General features: G+C 32.7%; 1 protein-coding gene across 2 annotated transcripts in view; it reads left to right on the top strand.

The window, feature by feature from the left end:
• The first annotated feature begins 3,033 nt into the window (after positions 1 to 3,033).
• Positions 3,034 to 17,256, top strand: part of LOC148285126 (visual system homeobox 1-like) — a 241,576-nt gene continuing 227,353 nt past the window's right edge. For both annotated transcript variants that reach the window (XM_088229945.1, XM_088229935.1), the window contains exons 1-2: positions 3,034 to 3,307; positions 11,317 to 11,743. In XM_088229945.1, coding sequence (XP_088086071.1) covers positions 11,464 to 11,743 — 280 coding nt within the window. In that variant the 5' untranslated portion in view covers positions 3,034 to 3,307; positions 11,317 to 11,463. The remainder of the gene's footprint in view (positions 3,308 to 11,316; positions 11,744 to 17,256) is intronic.

The following is a 17,256-nucleotide window of genomic DNA, read 5'->3' on the forward strand; positions in this document are numbered from 1 at the left end:
TAGAGAACTAGATTTCTGTAGGCATTAATTTACCCAGCAGCATCTATAATAAATACCGTAAGAGTTTTCTAGTGCTGTGGGTGTTTTCTGCTAATTGAGAAATGTCATTTTTTTGATCTACACTATTTTCAGAAGGTGATTATTACAATTGTGATTGTGGAAAACAGAATTGCCCTTACTGCACCCGATAACACCAACATCTCATTTTTTCAGAATTTTGTTCTGGCTGCTTTCTGCATAACTGCGTTCAATTCATCCTTGTAATAGCAGAATAAATTTAAAATCATAAATACCGGAAGTGACCTTTAACTTATAGAAATAAGTTTCGGTTTTTGAAACACTTTCCGGGCTTTATTTTATGCTTTTATAACATGGGGTAATTACTACAACCGTGTAACTACAAAATCAGTATTTTTGAGTTAACCACTAAAAATACATTTATGCATCCTCCATAAATGCTACAAATAGTCGAGTCGTGCATTAAAATCATCATTATATTATTTAAATGCAAAAAAATCCTGTTTTTTTAGCACCAAAACTTTAAATAAATTTGAAAAAATATGTTCTCGAGAAATTTTGATGAAAAACTGTAATGTTATTGAAAGTTTATACTTATTAGTTTTTTTAGATGTTTCGAAAACTGACCAACGCAATTTTTTGGAATTATGGAGTTTTTTCAACAATTTTTATGGCTGGACGTCATATTTTACTGAGAAAAAGCAAGTCCAATTTGAAGGTTTTATTTACAAATTTTACAGCAATTTTCAGACCCAAGAAAAAGAATTGTAAATTGATCAAGTTAGTCTATGAACATCTGCTACGGTCAGAATCGACAAAATCAAAATACTTCTATACTATCACAATACGTTGCTTATCCTTTATCCTTGTAAAGCAAAATAAACTAAAAATCTAAAGGGTACTAATTAGCAAAACTATTATGTAAAACTCCAACTTTAATTTGCCAATATACAGGAATTCTGACTTGGCCAGTTTTCTTTATATGCTCACGATGTGTTTATTTTATATTTCTGTTATTTTCCCAATAAACAAAATAAATTAATATATTTCTGTATAGCACAGCTCTAAATTCCTTCAAGATTATCTGAGCCCGATTACAATCAGAAGTTAACTGAGTTATCTTCGATAATTTATTTTCTTTAAAGAATGATCATATTTTTTCTACGAAAATCAGTAAGTTTATGTGAATTTTAAGTATTTTCGTCAGTAACCTGAAACCGACCATGTTGCAATGTTTTTAAATTGATTGTAAATTATTTCACACAGAAAACTCAATTTTACTCTAGAGACATTTAAAGATAACTCTATTGACTTTCCATTTTACTTATACGGTCCAGATAAGTAAATAATAATAAATATATTTTTTTTATGCTTACTTTAATTTTTTATTTCAGCTTAACTCAGAATGTGCGTACTTTATGTTTGCATTTTAACGTTCTTTATAGCTTTTTTAGGATAAAAAAATCAAATACCTTATACTTTGTTAATCATAATAAAAGAAACATCTTTACAAAAAGTATAATTACCTGTGTATTAAAAAAATATATTAAAATTTATTTGCGTTCAGGGTTTAGGATACCTACCTAGTTAAATCATTTCATGGTGACCCAAAAATTGACAATGGTATCATCTACATAGGGTCAAAGCACTAATGAATGACAGTTAAAGTTCAGCTTGTAGTGAAATCCACATTAAAGGTATAAATTTCATTATTTAAGCGTACAAAATAAAAGAAAACAATAAAAAACACATTAATTTTTCTATGTATTTTTACTTTTTTATTGAAATACGAGTATTACAATTATAATTAACATTACTCTAAAAAAATATCAGAATCACCGGTGAATGACCGGTGAATGACCGCTACTACCCCAGTAAAAATAATACTCAGATTTAGTTACATCATAACATTATAAAACACCCTAACACATTAGAATATGGATATATTCAAAGAATTGCATAAGAAATAGCATCAAATAAAACACTTACCACACCGTTCCTTATAAAAACGCTATCAATCTCAGAACAATAACGAGAAGACGCACCATTACCTTTTGACAACTCACAGTTCAAAACTGATAGATTTGTTTCTTACCAAAAGATGTGTCCCGCCTACTGCTTTTGTCATAGTTTCTAGCGTTAAAAGTTTTTTGACTGGACACATGTAGCAATTCTTATTATATTGTGTTTTATTAAGCAATGGTCATTTACTGGGGGGTGGTCATTTACTGGTGCTTTGACCCTATACCTAAATGTACTGTATGTAGATAATATCTCTGTATTTTTTTCTTTAGTAAAAGGTTAAATTATTTCAACCAAAATGGCTAGATTATATTTTTTTGTGGACATTTTAGTAAACATTTTTTTAATCTACATACCTGCCCATGTACTATGAAAAAGTCATGAAAACAGCCTAAAAAAAATCTTAATGTATTTTTATACCTTTCAATAAATTAAATCATAACGTCGTTTTTCAGCTGTTTTCAGAATTGCTTACACTCGCATTTCGCAAAGTTTATGCCCATCAACAAACAATATGTCAACAAATCAAACATTGGAAAATCAAACATCCCTTGCTAATCACGCAACCGAATCAAACTCGTCGGTATAATTTCCATAAGGGTCAAATTATCGTGCAGGTATTTTGAGGGCGGGCCCCTGTGCCAGAAATCCGGCCAATAGAGAGAAAGAAATAAATTTCCGTATTGGCTATTAGCTGGCCACGCCCAGCGCGATAAAAGTGGAGGGGAGAATCTCGAGGGGGCTAATAATAAACAGTTCGAAAAAATTAGAGTGGGGCGATTGTGATTTCTACCGGTGTAAAATGTCGTAAGTGCAACCGGGTTTGTAAGGAATTTCGGCGTTTCGGAGCTGGGTCTTTTTTTACAGTTTAATTTTTGCGCGGCGGGGATTTCTTTGCTCTAAGGGTGCGGGGGGTATTTTCGCCGGGGGTGGGGTCTGATGGGCGGAGTCTAGCGCCGAGCAGCCTGAGTATGACTTTAGCGAGTTGTGAACAGTTGACAGCCGTTGACAATGAATGACGATCGTGTTGCACGGAAGGCGCGGGTCGCGGCTTGTCGCGAGAACGATTGCAAATTTGAATCTTAAAAAATTCTAGAACTCGAGTTCGGTTTTCGAATTTGAATCAGTGGTTTGACAGTTTGGATTTTTGACATTCGCAACGGTCGGATCTGTCAGTTCAGTGTGTGCTGTGACGTTTAGAAATATTCTGTGATTTTACAAAACGCAAAGTTTTGAAAAAACTTATATACAATTAGCGCAACTTAAGGTAGATAACATTAGCTATCATAGTGAAAATATCCCTTCATATATCTATTTCATAGGAACCTACCTACTTATTTACCATTTTTTATTAAAAAAATAATATTCTCAACGAATAAAATTTATAACGAATTATTAAGATTTAAAAAAAAATCTTTCTCGTGTGAAACAGGTGTAAAAAAAGACAGTTATCTATTTTAGCATTCTTTTTACCTTAATAAAAATATAAATTTTATTACTTTTTTTCGTAAAAATAACTACATACAAATTATAATATTATGTTTATTTGTGTTGATTGAGTTCACCAATTTTAATTTTTTTAAACTATGAAATAGAACAGAGCAAAAAAAAAATTGTTTTCATTGCAACAATTCATATTTAAACGTTTGGGTCATAATAAGCCTTACTTTGACCCATTAAAATGTTAAGTACATCCTTTGAAACGCATGAATGTACCACCTATCATAATCGTAGACTCACTAGAAAAGTGTTTCGTTAACTGAAATAAAACTAATTTAAATTTACATATCTTCGAATTTTTCTTTGTTTTTTTACATAATATTTCAACCGTTTGAATTAAGGATAAATGACCAACGGTAGCGAGGTGTCTACAAATTAATCATAGGTGTTTCTTCCCCTTGAATAAACATTCAAACGATTATAATCTCGGCGTTTAATAATAATTAAAGAGGTCCCAAATCTTACCTGGACCGGGGGCAAAAAATCGCAAAGGTAAACAAAAGGCTTTAGGCCTAAATTGGAGCGAGCATTCACATGAAAGGTGTTCGCTCTTCAGGTCTGCCTAAACAATGGGACAAAGGAGACCGTCGGATCCTGTAACCGAAGAACCTCGGTTCAAATCCCCGGAATATCGCGCAAAAAACAACGCGATTGAATTAAATTATATATTATTAAATCAAAAAAATCGGCCCGTATTGATTACTTGTATAGATCGATAAAAATGCTTTTAAATGTCTTCATTGTCCAAATACTATTTTTGTTTTGCCACGCTTAATCAATTATTTGTGATTTTAACTTTTTAAATATCTAAATTTTGATTTGCTTGTGTCGAATTCATTAATTTATTAAAATTGTTACTTTAAAAAACGGCGATTTAATATAAGTTGTTAGAGATATTTTTTCCAAAACACCAAGCTATTATTATGGCATGTCGGTAAAGATCTTATTCAAATTATGTTAAAATTCATATAAACATAATAAATAATAAAAACAGAGATAACTCATACATATGTAGTTACAGATAGATCGGTGGACCCGAAATCGATGGACACATATTATTCATTGATTTAATAAAGTGAATAATTAATATATTATAGATATGAAAGACGAGTGATAGGTAGGTACCTACTTAAATCCACACCTTTTGAATAACCAGTAACCGGTTTCATCACTTACGCGACGTCTTCGGGACTGGTTTATTTATTATAAACGTATTTATGCAAAATCAGTAAGGATAATGAATTCAAAATTATGAAATTCTACCCAATTTAATTTAATTATTTTTGTTTGGTTGGTCCGTATTTGTGGATTTAAGTATCAGACGTCTTTTATTCCGATAGAAAATTACGAAGAATTTTCCGCAGCAAACTTAGTATTAAAAAAAAAAAAAACTTTTACAACGAACTGTTTTAAATAATTAATTTATGCGTTGCGTTTGGTGTGACAATTTTCCATAATGTGCGGAAAGGGAATGCAATGATGATGAAATGTGAAATACCTAGATTTTTTATTATTACTGTGATTTATATTAGGGGGTAAGTTTGACGCTTCTTAATTATTTTTAAAAATAATCATAATAATCATTAAAAATAATAGAGTCGTATATCTCTATAACGAGTTAGTTTGTTACTATCGGAGAAAGGATCGATATTATAAAAGTCTGACCTGGAATAAAATATATTTAAGTCAAAAGGTAGTGTTCCTGGGGTTAGTGTTGTAGAATCCGTATTATAAGATGCAAGGTTCAAACCCCGCTCTACTACACCTTGTTTTCCATTTTCTAACAAGATTATTTAAGACTAAAATAAAAAGGCCCCAAATTGAATAACGTTGGTCTAAATAATAACGCAAAGATTTTTTATATGTAATACATGACGTTAAATATTTTGCCTATCTGGGAAGCGTACCCAGAACTTAATGCGTGTAAAAATCATATTTACCTATACCTACAGCTACCAAATTAGTTGCGAGCAAAAAATCTGCTATGAAATACCTTTTTGACAAAGTAACGTAAAATCAAATAAAAATATTTTTTATTGCATATTTCAATAAGTTTCTTTAAAAATGCAATAAAGATTTATTTATTTTTAGATATCATATTGTACACATAAAATGATACATTTGCACAAAGTTGCTTTGACTATCTAACTAGAGTCATTTACCCCTTTCTAAGCCAGTCAAAAAAAATATGTAAAAAAAAGTGATCAATGCATAGAAAAAATAAATAAAAACAAAGTAAAATACATTGAGTTATCGACTAGTTGAGAAATTTTTAATATTGTTATTTAAAATCAATTGACAAATTTATTCAACTGACCCTTATGGAATAACATGTAAACATCAATTGATTAAATATATAAAAAAAAAAATTACAGTTTTTTTTTTGTTTTTTTTTTTCAATATCTTTTTTATTTCAAATTTAAACTTATATTTCCATGAACGTTTCCCATTATGTAAAAGAAAAAAATATTATTTGTATTCTGTTCTAGTTTTGGTCGAAACCGCAAACAAAACATATTTAAATAACATATCGGTTTCTTAGAACAGGCATTTGCCCATATAGGAGCTAATTGCAACATTAAGCTTACTAATATTTCTGGCTTGCCGACCCTTAATATTCTGAGCCTACTCCCAGTACAAGCAGAATTTGCTAGAGTGTTTTTTGTGCTATTTTGTAAAGGATGAAATGTGTGTTAATTAATAAATAAAATAATAACAAATAAATAAGTTGAAAATCACTTCAAAACGTCCAAAATCAGACGTTTTTTTACCCAACGAGTTATTTAAAATACGAATTAAATACATTTAATGGGAAAATTAGTTCATTTGGTTTGTTGTCATGCTATACATATAATTTATATCTAAAAATTCTTGAACATACGTTATAGGAACATGAACTTATTAAATATAAAGGAATTACAAAAATATCAATATAATAGTTCTTAGAACTCATAACTTAAGAGTCACGAGCTATAAGATGCACCCGAGTAAAGCTGAACGTAATCCGACATATTCTGACTGCAGGTTTCGGCTTAGCCAAAGTTTCACATAGCACGCCCAGGGGTGGTATTCTAAATCTTCTCTACCCCCTAGAGAGTGATTCAATTGAGGATTTTTATTTTTTGCATACGTTTGCTCTTGGCCATATATCTGGCCACACTGATGATTAAACGTCAAATAAATATGAATACGTAAAATCAAACATGACGATTTTCATTTTGAACATTATTGCAACCTTAAGCATTACCCAAAATACTTAATTAGGTTGAATTGACTAAACCGTATAAGTTTTTTTTCCGTTTTTTCAACAGTTTTATACACCGTTTGACGTTTAATCATCAGTGTGGCTATTATATGAAGCAAAGTATCGTCGCATTTAAAAAAAAAAACTAAATTATCTACTTTCTAGGGGGTAGAACAGATTCAGAATACCACCCCAGATAAAAAAAACTAAAATCTTACGTCGCACCATGCCAAAAGCAAACACAATAGGACGTGTGTGCAAAGATGTATTAACGTGTAAGAAGCTAAGAATGAAAGTTAGGATATACGTGTGTGGCGTTTCATCCTCTCTCTCTACCACTTCGCGGAAATCGTGTGATGGTAGAAGTAGTATTAATTGGGTATGTCACCTTCTTAAATACCTACTTTGGTATTTAGCACAATTCCGCTGATACTTCATTAAGCTAAGCGAAGCTTTTTACATAATTGCCTGATTCTCATATTAATTTACATAGCGACTTTTTGAGGGATCGCAATATTGCTTGTTACTAAATAATTATAAAGACATAATTTTACCTATTAATCAAATAAAGCTTTGGATTGTTAAATTGTGTCTTTTAAAAGTACATTGAATGTATTTTTTTAAACGTCTACCATAATTTATTTACACGTGCCTAATGTAGGTATATATATTTATTAAATGCATATATTTATTTTATACTTGCCTATAGGTACCCATTTGCTTATGGCATATAATAAGGTGCAAAATTGATTAGACATTGGTTAAAAATGACTTAGTTAGGTAATTCTTTTAAATTGTGAAGGTAGAAAAAAAATTAGGTACGATGAAGTAAAAACTAAATTGATTTAAACAATTTGTAGATTTTAAAAATATGCTATTGAAGAAAATAATTAAAAATGATTGCCTGTTTTTCACACGTGCGACGGTAAATGTAAGAAAAAACATATATTATTTATTTTATCCACAAATTTGGAATATCCAGTGACCGGTTTCATCGCTTTCGCGATATCTTCGAGACTGGTATCTTTATTAAAGAGTTAAATGTATTTATACAAAACAGAGGTAAGGATATATAATTCAAAGTTATATGTAAGTAAATTAAATAAAGTTATTTTTATCTTAAGGATCATTATCAACAAATTTTCTTTGGGTTAACTAATGAGTTGATATAATGCTATTTTAATGAGTTTAAGTATTTTGAGTGTCCCATCCGTGTGGTTTTGTAAATAATGATTTCTGAAAATTTACAAAACCACACTCACGAAGGATGGGTACCAGTCTCGAAGATGTCGCGAAAGCGATGAAACCGGTCACTGGATATTCCAAATTTGTGGATTAAAGTATCACTCGTGTTTTATTTATATTATAAATTACAATGAACTTCCATCAAGAATTTTCACTTACCAACTTAAATGTTTTATATATTATTTAATTATTTATCTACTTACCTAAACATAATATTACCGTACGATGCATTGGTACGTACTTTAAAATAAATATTAGGTAAAGAGAGGTTCTCTTTTATTTTTATTAAAAAAATATGAGTAAAAAAATAAATGTGTAAGTAGATAGTAGGTATCTCCTACCTACGAGACACGAAAAATAAATAGGTATGGAATTGTAATAATATATTTTGCTCGAAGAGTAAAATTGATAGCTGTATCATTATAAAATTAGCTATTTATTATAGATATGTGTAATAAACATTAAAAGTGGTAAAAAGTAGGTAGGTATTTAGACATTGTATTACCCGCGTACTCATTAGGTAGTTTTTTCAAAAATATCTTGTATCTACCCATAATTATAATTTATATGTATGATTGGCATTTGACTTTGAAATGCAATTTTCTAATCAATTGAGGTAGTCTACTGACATTTTTGTTATTTTTTGGTGTAATGAATATTTATTTACCAGCGATCTTGTTTCTCAATACTTGCAAATAATAATTTTAGGGATCCTAAAACAAAAAATTAATTACCTACAAACTGATTTGAAATTAACTTTAATAGTTTATTTGTCAAGTCTTTTACCATATGGCTGCAAATCGGGGGACATTTTCAATTATGGAACCCGATTATACTGGTTATAATTGAGACAGATAAAAACACTTGGCACAAATCTTTATATATATAACGTCTCAGTACGTGTGATGTCACTGAACTCCTCCTAGACGGCTTAACCAATTTACGTGTGGTTTTCAGAGAAATATAGGTCTTTGCGCTGTGCGTGTTGGTAGATATTAAAATCTTCAATTTAATATGTAAAAAAGAAGTAAAGAGCATACATGTTTTATGCATCGATCTACCAGGGTTGCATTCGAGGAGAATGCATTTACAAAAAAATTGAAAGATGTTGTTTTAAGTGTATAAAAAAAGTTTATTTTTGAATGTTTACAAACAGCATTTGTTTTTTGTGGATCTTAATCAGATACTTTCCTTAAATTCGCGGCCTCCGTGGTGTAGTGGTCAAGACGCTTGACTCACGCTCGGAAGGTTCCGGGTTCGATTCCCGGTGAGAACACAAAAATTAAAAATTTGATTTTTCTCAAGCCTGGGTGTTCTGTGATGTAATTCACCACTGTAGTTGGGCCTTCTGGCCTGTTGTGGTGCAAAAAAAAATATTAAAAAAAATATATTAAATATTAAATTCCTTATAATTTCTACCCATTTATTTATTTTTACTGGACTTTTTTTAATACTAAAATAACATTAAATTAAAAATAAATCGTTTTCCTACAGAAGTACACCCCTCTGTTTATTAGAAGACCGGAGTTTAACGTTTGCAAAAAGAATGCCATATTTGAAAAAATATTTATTTTATGTTTTGGAATTCAATCATCAACAAGTACCTAGGTGCCTACTTAAATCCAATATTTGAATATTAACTATTTTTCGTTTTGGAATTTAATCACAAACAAGTTTCTAGGTACCAACGTACTTATCGCTGAAAAGTATTTTTCCAAGCTTATAGCAGGCAAGCCAACGTTCGGGCAGGACAACGTCTGTCGGGTCCGCTAGTTTATTATAAAGGTGCATCAATGACGTGTAATTAAAAAGTCACGTCAGAAGCGTAAATAAAATGCCATTTTAATTCTAAGACAATTGCCTTCGTTCATTATGCAATATGTACCTTTATTAGAACGAACTGAATATTAAACTCCACAGAGAAATAATTTAATTTTTTAAATTAAACACTGATTTGACTTTACTTATATCGTTTTTTTAGTAACACAATTGAAGATACGAGTATATAAAGGTGGTATATGACAGAAACAAAAAGCAGAGATATCTTAGGTTAATGTTTTAAACACCAGTACAATTATTAATGAAATAACGCCTTTATCCACTTACGTCTTCAATTGTTTGGCCTTTTTAGCATTTTCAAACGAATAATATTAGGTTGTCGTCCCGTGCTGCGGTTGCAGACTCACGGATCAGAGGTCCGAGGCTCGAACCTCACTCTACCCCAACTTGATTTCCATTTTCTAATAATTGATTATTTACAACTCATTGAATATGGTCACCAAAATTGAAATATTTGGGTTAATTATAAAAACGCAAATATTTTTTTTATTAAAAAAAAATATTTTTTACTTTTATTTATTTATTTAATCCAATATATATCCGTTTTTGTAAAAATAACCTCAGGGCGCTGTACAATAAATAAATATCCCACCACGTCTTGCAACTACAGAGCGCATGGACGGTTGGGATTTTTGTTCCTCTTCTCCAATGATGATATACAGGAGCTAGATTACAGCACATCTTGCAACTACTGAGCGCATGGACGGTTGTATACATGTAAATATATAAAACAAATAAGCAGATACAAATCAGTGTTTGATTTTAATATAGTATTTTAATAATTTGTTATTAATTGTGTTTTATAAGCATACTAACATGAAATTTTACAAAACAAATAGGTAAATATTAAGGCAAAAAGTACAAAAGAAATAAACAAAATGAAATACCACATTCAAGAAACGGCCTATTGTGTTTGGTGTGGGAATATCAGAATAAAATATAGATTTACACTTCAAAATAAACCCCAAATAAATAAGTAATCCTGAATTTCAGTGTATAAACACCATTTCAAATAAATATTTATTTAAAAGAGTGTTTTTTTATTTTTTTTATTTATTTAAATCTTAAAATAGGGCACACATATCATACATATTGTTATGTGTGTTCTAATAATAACATTGCAAATATATTTAATTTATAAATTGTTTATCACATATGTCTTGACCATTATTTTAAATTTTGATATGTTTTTTTCTTCATAAATATTTTTTTCCATTTCGTAATACTTTTTATACACTAAAAATATTTTATAGGCCCTTGACTAGTACCTGAAGCGTGAGACTGATCATCTTGCCTTGATGTAACAAAAATGATCAAGATACGCTGTGATTGGTGTGCCAATGCAGTGTATTATGCACCATCAGGTGCGGAAAGGGAATGATGATGACGGAATAAATAATCCACCAAAAAATGTCAGTAGATTATCTCAATTTTTTTATTTATTATAGAAACAACGAATAATTATTAGTTATACTTGTGATATATACATAATTACACCGTAAAACAGACACTAAATACCGTGAAAATTAAATACCGTGCTATACCGGAGCGTTTTTTGTCAGCCTCGTTGAGGTGTGATGTGACGCGCGCGAGCGATGAACTCGCCGGGGACGGTGCACGTCGCGGCGCCGAGCGTCGCGCTGGGGGCGCTGGCGGCGCGCCGCTCGCCCGCGCCGCAGCGCTCGCCCTTCGCCATCCAGGAGCTCCTGCGGCTGGACGGGCCGCGGCCGCTGTACCCGCCCGCGCCCTTCCAGCCCGCGCACGCCATGAGCGTGGCCAGCCGCGTGGCGTACTTCAACGCGCAGGCGGCCGTGGCCGCCGCGTTCCTGCCGCAGCACGCGCCCTCCTTGGCCCTGCACGCCGCGCCGCCGCCAGGTAACGAAAGATACATATAAATACACCCATATATAGTGCTATTTCGGAGGTGGAACTAGGCACCTCCATAACAGTGGCGGTACTTCCATAGAAGGTCATAAGCGCAAGATACCATGCATGTTTTTAGAAATATTGTTTATCTTTATAATATGTCATACCCTTTCAATACCCATTTCTCCCTCTAACTGTTTTGCCTCGTCTTTCACGGTAATAGCTGCTCGGTTATGAAATAATCTTGACACTGACGTCAAAGACGTCCTTTTTTATTTACATTCAAATCATGTATGTAATGTCACTTCCTGAATATTTGCGTTTTTCCTTTCTCCTCCTCCTTTCCTTCCCTTTTTACTCCTTCCTCTCTTCATAGTTTCTATAGTGTAGATATTTTGTCAATTTTTATTTCTTACAATGCAAATGTGTGCATAAATTTTTTGTTTTATAATATACCCACAATATGTGCATTGTGCATATACCACGGATTTTCACAAATTTAACGGTTTGGGTGGAAGAAATTGCCTTAAGGAAATATGCCCGCCCGTATACATATGTATGTAAACTGTATATGTATACTTCTTCTTGCGGTGAGCCAGGGCAACTGCTTGTTGGATTTACTCGCTACTGTGATTCCTGGGAAAAGACGACCAGAGTGGCTTCCCGTTAATTTTGCTGTCGGGGTTACCTTCCCTTGGCTGGTTGGTTCTAGTTTAGAGGCGCCAGAAACTCACCTTTCCTCCTGTCGTTATCTGCTGTGATCACACTGTTATGCGTGTAATCCCATTGCCCGGGGTTCGCGACGTGGACGCTAACTAGTTGGACTAGTCAATGGTGTTGTCGGTGGAATGGAACTGGGCATTCGCAGCATTTAAAAGAATCACACCCTCCAGCAAGATGTGACTCACTGCGACCCTACTGACGGTTCGAACCCCGTGCATATAGTGTTTAAATAAATAAATAAAAATATGCCTTCTGGGTGCTTTGTAGACTGTACAACTGAAGTAAAGAAAGCTTTCATCATGTTTTCACGCAAGCGAATTAACAAAAAAAAAACATGGGCTTGCCTTACTGGTAAACCCAAGGCACGTCACTGCTACATAATAACTAAATATACTCCACATTTCACACACATCACTCCATAAACCACACTCCAAACTCACAAAACAATAATAACACCAATAAAACAAAAACATTAGTATGTAGAAGAAAACCTGGAAAAAGTGAAAATTTTATCCTACTTTGGATGCAACTTAAACGAAAACTGGGACTCTGATATTGAATGAAATACTTCATAGAACAGACTAAATCCATGTTCACCAAGATGAGAAAGATGTTTTACAGCCATGGTATTAATCGTAAACTCCGAATGCGCATGGTGCGGTGATACGTGTTCTCTGTGTTCCTGAACGGAATGGAGGCTAGGACCCTCAATAAAAAGATTATCGAAAAATAGTTAGCTTTTAAGCTGCAGCTATAAAAAGATCCTCAAATATAGAAAGGATCCTTCGATTGGTAGTAGATACTTATTCTCATGATATCTTGTTACCCAGTTAAGAAATTTGTATTGTTGTTGTGTATGTAATTTGATCTGTGTTAGTTTAAATAAATATGATGCTGACTGCAATCTGCACAGGATGATCTATTAACTCGTGTAACTATTTTGTTCTTAATGAACTGTTACAAGTAGGTGCTGTGTATAAATCGTTACAAAATGGCCGATGAAGGGGTGGCAATGGCTCTGGTTTGCCAGATCGGACTTTTTCTTCATGTTTTGCAAGAAATGAACTGACATACTCCATCGTCGTCAGGATGGGAAAATTAGATTGATGGCGACAGACGAATTGACTATATGAGGGGGTTAAAAGCAAAACCACCATAGTCCATGATCACGGTTTTTGGGAAGACCAACAAGTTAAAAGTCCAATGTGCAACTTGTGCTGGTGTAACAAGAACGAAAATACTAATTGTTTTAAGTACAATGAGCACATTGAATTCAAAAGAAAAAGTCTTTATGCTTCTAGTTTTGTTGGTCAACCCAAAAACCCATGATCATTGTCAGTGGCATGTCAAGGTGCACGGACGGCAAAAGGGGAATGAAAAGAAGTAAACATTGATTATAAATATCCTCAATCATTTGTAAAGAAGTGGTATTTTTTTATTTTGATTTCACACATTAAACGTGAAATGAAACGCTTACATTTGTTAGATTGCTGGTTGGGTAGTAACCCAATGTTTACCCGCTTAACCGAGCTGGATTAAAAACATTATTTGTATTAATGCGGGTTGTCTAGAGGACGTATATTTGCTTGGAATAGGCTGCGCGATCCAGCTTTTTACTTCGACGTTTATCACTACATTGAGTTATCTATCACCCTCCACTATTGAGCTTATCCGCACGGTCGCTGCCTCTTTCTGAAGAGCTACCATTTTTCACGCGGCTCGAACCGCGCGGTTGAAAACGCACTGATTCCGCAGCATGCAAATCGACCTTCATTATAAATAAAAATACCGTAAACTTTAAAATTTCTCATCTAGATTTACAAATCTATACTTAAACATATTTGTGAGGTGATTGATTGATTGAATGATTCGTAACTGGTTATAAGAATCACAACTGATAAAATCAGTATAATAAGGCCGAAACAATTGATTTCAAAATATATTAATATGATCAAAATTCTTTATTTCTCACTAGTTCGATCCCATCTAGAACATGCTTCTCCAATTCTATCGGACTCGTATTGACCATGTCGAGTATATCCAACACCGTTTTATAAGAAAAGTGGCATGGTTACTCGTATTGCAAAGCGGTAATTATTGCTTTTTTGAAATAGAGCAATCTCTTAATCCGTCTTCATTGGAGAAACGTAGAACTGAGATGAACCTTATACGCGTTTTCAAAATACTTAATGCTATTAGAGATGCCCCATCTCTGTTGCAATAAATTCCTTTTTATGTTCCCAACCATGTCATTAGAAGTCAAAATGTGCAATTTTTTAAAATCTTCTAAGAGCAATTTTTGTTTTTATGCCCCAAAGTTCCAAGTGTGTAGATTAGTCAATTCGTCACACAACTTGGAATTCTTTAGGCTATATCTTTTGGCTTTTCGTAGATAGATTTGTATGGTTTAGCTCAAAGTCTTATATGTTTATCGTGTTTATGAATATGCTACATACCATTATTTTTTTTGTCCTTGTTTCTTTGCTACAAAGTTTTATGTTATTTTTGTTAAGTTTCTTGTATTTATGTTTATTTATGTAGCTGTTGTAATTGGCTAGGATCGAATATATAATAAATACATTTGAAAATATAACAGATTTATTCAAATAATCAAAAAATCAATCAATGTTACGGTCGATTATGAGAAAGGTGATAGAAATATGAGGTAATATAGGGTTGTTCAAAATATATCAGTGATGCTTGTTGATGATCAAATCCAACAAATACCTGAAGATGGACATGCCAACGGTAAAAATAATCGGCATGCGTGCATGAGAACATGATCGAATATGGAGAAAACAAGATCTGTATGGAAAGACTATGTAATGTTGCTTTTTAACCTCTCTGCCTGCCCTACAGGGAAATGGTGTAATGGTTTTTGATTAAACCCATATCTACCAAACTAGTAAGATTGTAAGAAACCATTAAAAATTTAAACCGTAGAACTTTACATTTACATCATCATCATTAGTTATGAAACAAAAAACCTTTAAAAACGATATTTCACATCTGGCTGGAAGTGAACACAGGACTTCAAACGCCTATGCGCTTTTAAACTGCAAGACCTGTTAGGATGTTTATCAACAGCGCTCTTGAAGTGATTTTCACAAAAAAAAGCGCTATAAAATCATACAAAATATATTTTTAAAATTATTCAGATTATATTCCAATGTATCAGTAATGGTATACAAAGGTTGAAATTTGATTGGACTTGTTCAATATATAAACGCCTTAATAGGGTTTTATCACTCTGGAGAAATATCAGATTTAACATACTGTACATATAAAGGATTTTTGAAATACTCTTTTAGTCTTTATAAAATTCCCAATAATCAATCATTTCATTCATAAATTTCGTTTACAATATTCGGTGTCTCAGAAAAGCCATTTTTTTCGGTTGGTAGTGAATTCAGTAATACAAAACCACCTAACAGTACAACACGAACCATGCATTTATTTTTATGTTGGCAATGCCATTTATTGAAATCAAAACTACCCGTATTGTTTTCTACGCTTTTTTCCCCTCTCTCGCCAACCTTGTAGCTAGTAGCTATAGTAAGATGGGGTGACATTTAAATCATACGGTAACTTTGATCAGCGGAAATATTGTTCATATTTATTATTAATAACTTGGGAACCTCTGAGAATTTTTAACTTTTTTCTAAATGGTAATACGGGATACGCTTTAAATGCAAATGTTAGATGACTTTATTTTAAATTATGGTGTATTATAGCGACTCCAATCAGAAGGTTGACTTTGATCACCGTGCTTTTATTTTTTTCTCGCACACACATAATATTGTTTCATTAAAAAAATACACAATTTAATTTGCCTCATATTTGTTAAAGTTTCAAGTTCAAAAATGATCAGTTACCCATTCCGCAGTGCTCTATGAAATATATATACATAAATATAATATATTTCAGGAAAAACAACCTATCACGTCACACATCATCCAAAAACGTCATACTTGATGACGTCATGAATTGTTTGTTTTTATCTTTATTCAAATGACTAGATGATTTTAATCATTTATATCTCCCCTTTTTCTTGACAGATTTTCAATAAAAGCATTACTGATTGTCTTGTGACTTTTTAAATTAATTTTTAAGCTAAAAAAACAAAAACCGTCATCTTCATTCGATATCTTTATTTAATATATTTACCGAAGAGAAGCTGTCCAGCCAAAACACAAAATGGTAATGTCAAAGGACGTTTTCACGTAGACAATACAATATTATTTCGTCCCAGGACTTGAGCATTGTCCACATGTTAACAGTAATTTTTAGGACTAAAAATTGTCCGAGACATCGCGACTGAAATTGATAAGCATGCTATCTCCGCGGAACAATAATTACCCCCACCACCATCCGGCCGCCAGCAGCCACATTATCCTCGTGTGAACACGTATGGACAGGACCTTGTGGCAATAGCGATTTGTTTGACGTGAACGTGTCAGTGCTTTTGGAAGTTTGCGTTTAGGTGACTAATTTCAGAGCTTTCTGGGTAACAGTTAGCACAAAGCTCCATAATTTGATAGAAACAGATTAAAAAAAACCACCAAATTATATTAAATACATAAATATTACAAAAAAGCAAAAACCAATGTTCAAAACTTTCATTTGCAACAACAACAACAACAAACCATTACGCCGTTTTCCCGTAGGGGTAGGCAGAGTATAGATCGCCATATAACTTTGTCTTTGCATACAGACGTTTAAATTATCAAAAAAATCTCGTGCCATGTCTTTATCGGTCTTCCTCGTTTTCTGTATACATCAACATTCGCATCGTAGAT

Source organism: Micrasema longulum, unplaced genomic scaffold (genome assembly GCF_059751315.1).
Source record: "Micrasema longulum isolate JH-2025_06_02 unplaced genomic scaffold, ASM5975131v1 h1tg000057l, whole genome shotgun sequence".
In the NCBI taxonomy this organism is placed as follows: Eukaryota; Metazoa; Arthropoda; class Insecta; order Trichoptera; family Brachycentridae; genus Micrasema; species Micrasema longulum.